General features: G+C 35.2%; 1 protein-coding gene across 10 annotated transcripts in view; it reads right to left on the bottom strand.

Annotated features, from left to right (window-relative positions):
- Positions 1–612: 612 nt before the first annotated feature.
- Positions 613–6,000, bottom strand: part of LOC134265618 (filamin-A-like) — a 72,562-nt gene continuing 67,174 nt past the window's right edge. For all 10 annotated transcript variants that reach the window (XM_062747841.1, XM_062747846.1, XM_062747845.1 and 7 more), the window contains 8 exons: positions 5,627–5,791; positions 4,879–4,980; positions 4,405–4,673; positions 4,009–4,129; positions 3,650–3,820; positions 3,136–3,351; positions 2,619–2,816; positions 613–2,219 (listed from right to left, as the gene is read on the bottom strand). In XM_062747841.1, coding sequence (XP_062603825.1) covers positions 2,032–2,219; positions 2,619–2,816; positions 3,136–3,351; positions 3,650–3,820; positions 4,009–4,129; positions 4,405–4,673; positions 4,879–4,980; positions 5,627–5,791 — 1,430 coding nt within the window. In that variant the 3' untranslated portion in view covers positions 613–2,031. The remainder of the gene's footprint in view (positions 2,220–2,618; positions 2,817–3,135; positions 3,352–3,649; positions 3,821–4,008; positions 4,130–4,404; positions 4,674–4,878; positions 4,981–5,626; positions 5,792–6,000) is intronic.

Below are 6,000 nucleotides of genomic sequence, written 5' to 3'. Positions count from 1 at the left end.
TTGAATCTACACTACCTGAGGATGATTCCACATGAGTTTCATCTTTCCTGGCCCAGTGGTTCTTGAGAAGAAGACTTTTTAAAAATGCCATTAATTTTTTTCTAATTCATAATTTTTTCCCCTTGGAAAAGGGCATGGCCCTTCATTTGAACAAACTTGAATCCCCTTTACCCAAGAATACTTTGTAGCAAGTTTGGTTGAAATTGGCCCAGTGGTTCCTGAGAAGATGAAAATGTGAAAAGTTAACGACAACAACGACGACGACAGACAAAGGACAAATTTTGATCAGAAAAGCTCACTTGAGCCTTTGGCTCAGGTGAGCTAAAAATTAAAAATACTGTTTGTAAAGTAAGTTGGAACCAATAAACATCCATTTTTTTTTGCTTGTGTCAGTTTTTGTGTTTTGTGGGGGGGGGGGGGGTAAGTTGCCAATTTTATTTTCAGTTCGTACTCCCCCTTTTCGAAAACAAAACGAAATCCTTGCCCTTAGAGTCTAAAAATTATTATCTTTGAATATTAAATTTTCTTAAATATATAGGGTGATTTTCTAAATGAACTCAATATGTAATTTCTCATATTCCATAAGTTGAAAAATATTAAAACCAACATGCATGACGTTTTTTCATAGTTTTATTTTTATAAATCAGCATACATTAACAGTAGCAACATAATAGAATCTTTTCTCATACAAGACATGCGACATCTAGTGGTAATCAAAAGTGTAAAGGGCAGTTAACTCTGACCATACAGGTATGTCAAAAAAGCAAAGGGGGTGGGGCTAAGCCTAACTATACGTGAAAAATGCATGATTAACAAAATACATACCCTTTGCAGAATGCCATGTATATATTTTAAACCACTACTGTTTAGTGTAAATCTGTATCAAAATAAACTAGTACAATTTGTAGAATCTATATGATCTTGCTGGAACAAAATCTATTTACTTATAAACTATAAAACAAAGAGGCTGCATATTCAAGACTTAATAGATTATTTTAAATATATATGTATATTTCAATAACAAAACATCGATAAAAGTACACCTATGGAAATTAATAAAACAATAAAATAAAGAAGGGGAAATTTTTTTTCTTGCTTTGCAATATTGTCATTGCACATAACGAATATGAATAACAATCCATCAAAAACACATATTATTGCATTAGTAAACACTGAAAGTTCATATACAAATATCATGAAAATAAAGCAATAACTTTTAATTAATTAATTCATATATAATTATATACATTTACTCAACGTACAAAACTCAACCATTCTTTATTTAAGAATATAATACATAGGGAAGCACGATTTTTGTCCACTTAAAAAGTAAGGTCAATGATTCCTTTTTTTTCTCTCTAATACCAGACAATGACACAAGTTCTTAAACTATGTTATATTTGTAAACTAAATGCTAACTGTGTCATTTGTAGATAATTATATAAGTCAATGGCAAGATGGGTACATAGCACAATTTATGCACCTCACATTAATAAACCCTTACAATGCCCTCGATTCCTAAAAATATCACTTTGAAATTGATCGATTTCAGACTTTATTATGAAAAAAGTATTGAGCATTTGATATGGACAAGCATAATGAATAAGTGTAAAATATATAAAGCATGCTGGAAAAAATTCATCATTTATCAAACTCGGGTATTAAGTACATTTTGTCATCTCACATATATACCAAGTACAGTGCACAGCATACTAAAAAAAATTCTGTCTACCTATCTATTCACTTGCATAATTTGAGTTTCAACTGTGTAACAAAATATAGCCCCTAGGAAAAAAAATGATTCCATTTAAAAAAATGATAATTATTATAACTCTAGCAGCACCAATTTGAAATAAGAACTTGTTCCAGTGGCTATCAGATCTTAGAACACTTGGTATGAACAAAAAATGTTACTGTCACATGATATAACGATGTTCATCATTAGATGAATGAATGAAAATATAATATATATATATTACTTTATGCCACACGTAATTTGAAAAAAACCTAAAATAAAATCCAGACACACTTTTAATCGACGTGTACACAGAATGGACTTCCGGGGATTTGTTGGTCTCCCCACTTCACGACCAGCATGTAATCTCCGCGCTCGCGGACAATATAGTTAATTTTGTATACGTAGCCTCCTTGGTTTTTGACACACAATTCTTCACACGGTCCCTTAGGGCCCATCATTCCAACAAACATCATGTTATTACCTGGAACAGAAAAAAACATCATCAATAAGAGTTGTTTTGATAAATTTGTTCGTAAAATATCTCTAAATGATTTTCCACATGAAAAGGATGAAAACTTAACTTTGATTGCCTAACCTCTTTACATAAGCTGACCTAAAACTTTGTATGCATAGTAAGTTTTAAACCAGGACTTAAAGTTGAAACCATATTAGACAAGAATTCAGATCACACAACATCAGGAGTAGACAAGTTTTACTGTACTTTACAAGGAATCTGTACCTGTAGGTTTCTGCATTTGAATCTCGTTTAAATAATGAAAAACTACTCAAAGCCTGTGAAGCCTAAAACTCACTCAATGTCTGAGTAGTACTCAAAGGCTTTCGAAGCCGAAAACTTGCTCAATATCTGAGTAGTACTCACCGGCTTGTGAAGTGTCCACACTGAATGTGGCTTGTTTTCCTCTGAAAGCTTTCTTCAGACCCATTCCCTCCGCTGTACACCGACTGGCATCCGACTGGAACTTCTGAAGTCCGCTGAACTTACTCATTACACTGGTCTTTGTGACGGTTTCCACGACAACAGATGCCTGTTCATGGTAACCACTGGGTTTGCCTGGACCTGTAACATCAACATTGAACTTTCTCATTAAATTTGGATTATTGGATTCATGAATATTGGTGCAGAAAACAGCTATAAAATTTACATTGTTTTATTTTTGCATGTTTAAAATACTTCCTTGGCTAATAAAAACATTTCATATTCAAGATATTTTATGGAATTGCAATGAGAAATATTCCTGAGTAAAGTAAGCTCATGAACATTATGGACATTTTTAGCTCCAGAAATAACAAAAAATATTTCCTGTATTTCATTACTGTAGAAAGGTCAATACAACAAAATTTCTCCCCACATCCCTTGTTTCCCCCTGAACCCTTACCTTCAATCTTGGCTTTAAATGGACTTCCAGCGATGTTGACGCCGGCGTATCGGATCCCGATCATGTAGTCCCCAGGGGCAGTGGGGCTGTAGGTGAACTCATAGCCCTCGTCCACCTCCTTACATTCCAGTTTGACCTTGGAGGGACCCTCAACGGTGACCGCTAGGGCACCAGCTCCAGCGTTACAGGTGTTGACAACAAACTTACATGTCTGACCTGAAAAAGTAGATAAATCTTATAGATTTTTCTTGAAGTTCAATATTTTTTTTCTTTATTTGAATCATTCTTTATAATTTTTAAGTAAATACATGTATGCTACAAATAGCATTATTAAACAAGTCATCAATTTTTCAATCAAGTCTACTTTGAAATATAAAATCAACTAACTTGGGTAGAAAGGATTTATTAGTCATGAAAAGGTCATACATTATGTCAGAGGTAGAGCATCTTAAGACAAAACAAATAAATTTCTTTCTAATCTCCCCCCCCTGAAGTTTGTCACACCCCTCCTCACCTGTCTGACCGGTGCGGAGTCCGTCTCCGGATGCTGTGACCATTCCTGGGTCAGCGTCCACTTTACCGACCAACACTCTGAATGGACTGTCAGGGATGTCACATCCGTCAAACGTCACAAACACATTGTGGACTCCATTCTCTCTGGGGATGAACCTAACTGCATACTCTCCTGATAGGAAAGAAATCAATTATTGTATGACTGATCATTACAAACCTAACCACATGCTCTCCAATTGTAAAGAAAATCAAATTTTGCATCACTGATCATTTATATTCAAAAAATTTTACTCACTGCAAATGCCATTTGTGAATTTGCAAGTGCAACACAAATTTGGATCAAAGGGAGATAACTCTTACCATCATCTATTTCCTGGATGAGAGCCTCTTCTTCAGTTCCTGATGGGGAGATAACTCTGGCTCGGAGTTTACCCTTGGAAGCACCATTGAAGTTGACAACAAAGGCTGCTGGTTTTCCAACCTAAAACAGAGATCAGTATTAATTCTAGAACTTCTTACAAATACCTAGCATTGATCATATTTAAAAGTACTATAAAATATATAAGTATTCAGAATACATTTTGCTCAGTTTTATTTTCACACTATCATGCAATTTGTCCTGTCATAGTTGTGATTAAGGAGTCCCTGCATATAATTTTATCTTTTGATGTACAGAACACATTAGCAAACAGGGAAAATAAGACTTTTTTAACACGCTTGGGACCCTTAGAAATAAACTCTGTATACATATCATACCTGCAGTCCCTTTTGTTGCAGTGCTGCTACAGACAGTTTTCTGGCATCCCCGATACTGGGAGTGATGTAGACCTTGAAGGGGGACTCCGGGATGTGTTCATCGTTAAATTTAACGGAGACTAGGTACTCTCCCGGCTCAGTGACCACGTACTTAACTCCACATGACCCGTCCTTGCGGTCATCAAAGTCCAGCTCGGCTTTAGAGGGACCCTCTACGGCGATGGACAGACCCCCAGCACCAGCCTCTCTTGTGTAGATGTTAAACTCACCTGCAAATGGAGAAATATTTATTTTAATCAAAAAGACAAAAAAAAAAAAAAAAAAAAAGAAATTAATTTTGAGAATAATAAATTATGACTGCATAATTTTTTTTGCAAATGTTAACATTACAGGTAGCATTTTCATTTACAGACATGTTTTATATACATACACCCCCCAAAAAATCTTTGATCCACCAAAGCTGATGATACTTACATGGCTGGTTGATTTCTCCCTTCTCCAGACCTGGACCTGCGGCGTGGACCTTGTGTGATCCACCTCCTGTGATGGGACCCACAGTGAACTCAAATGGACTTCCTGTAAACATCAGGGAAAGTTAATTACTATTTGTTGTTTCACATTGAAGTCATGAAAGATATATAGATATCTGAAATGTTTTTCCTGCAAGATATTATCAAGTTTGTAGAAAAAAAAATTGTGCATATTAAGCTGAATCTAACATTAAAAAGTGAAACCTCTCAAATGAACTTCCCTTTTCTGGGAAATAAACTTTTGTTGTTTTGCAATGAAGTCATGAAAAATTCATGTCTAAAATAAGGTTTTTCCCTCATGTTTGGGACAAATTTTACATGAGCTGAATCTATTACTGTACATGTATTATTTTTAGCGTGCACGATATTTAGCGGATCTGATTTTTGAACAAGTTAGCGTAGATTTGATTTAGCACATTTCTCAAGGTTCTTATTCATGTGCATATGTGCAAGACATTTTGCATTGTACTTGAATTAGCTGAAGTTCCTCTCTGCCAAAAGCGCTAAAAAGAATACACAGCCAAATATAATACATTTACAGTACTAGAAAAGACACCTCCATGAAATATCTACTTGTACAAAGTTAATAGTAAGCACTGCTTATCATATATTTCTTTCATCACTCCTCATTTTAATTTCTATCATTATATCAATAACTTCACAGTGTTGTGTGACCTTGACCTTTGACCTACCTGGGATGTGCATGTCCTTGTGTTTGACACTGACTGTGTGGACGCCCATCTCCTTGGGAACAAACTTAATGCTGTAATGGTTATCGTCGAGACTGACGATGTCACACAACTCAGTCACGCCGGAGGGGCTGGTCACCGAGGCAGTCATGTCGAAAGGACTGGTTCCTATGGAAACATCAAAACAAATAAATGGCCTGATATTGCTTAAGAATGAAATTTGCTCAACTGCTTAATAAATTCATTGTAAATTTGAATTTCATCAACAACATGAAAGGGAAAACAATTTCAGAAAGTCACACCTGAACTAATTAAAAGGTACAAAAAATCACACCTAGGATTGCTAAAATAGGAGGATCAAAACTAAACTAAACTAA

This window comes from Saccostrea cucullata, unplaced genomic scaffold (assembly GCF_032062105.1).
Source record: "Saccostrea cucullata isolate Sc308-1 unplaced genomic scaffold, CSIRO_AGI_Scuc_v1 ctg288, whole genome shotgun sequence".
Taxonomy (NCBI): Eukaryota; Metazoa; Mollusca; class Bivalvia; order Ostreida; family Ostreidae; genus Saccostrea; species Saccostrea cuccullata.
This window is presented reverse-complemented; position numbering and strand designations above follow the sequence as displayed.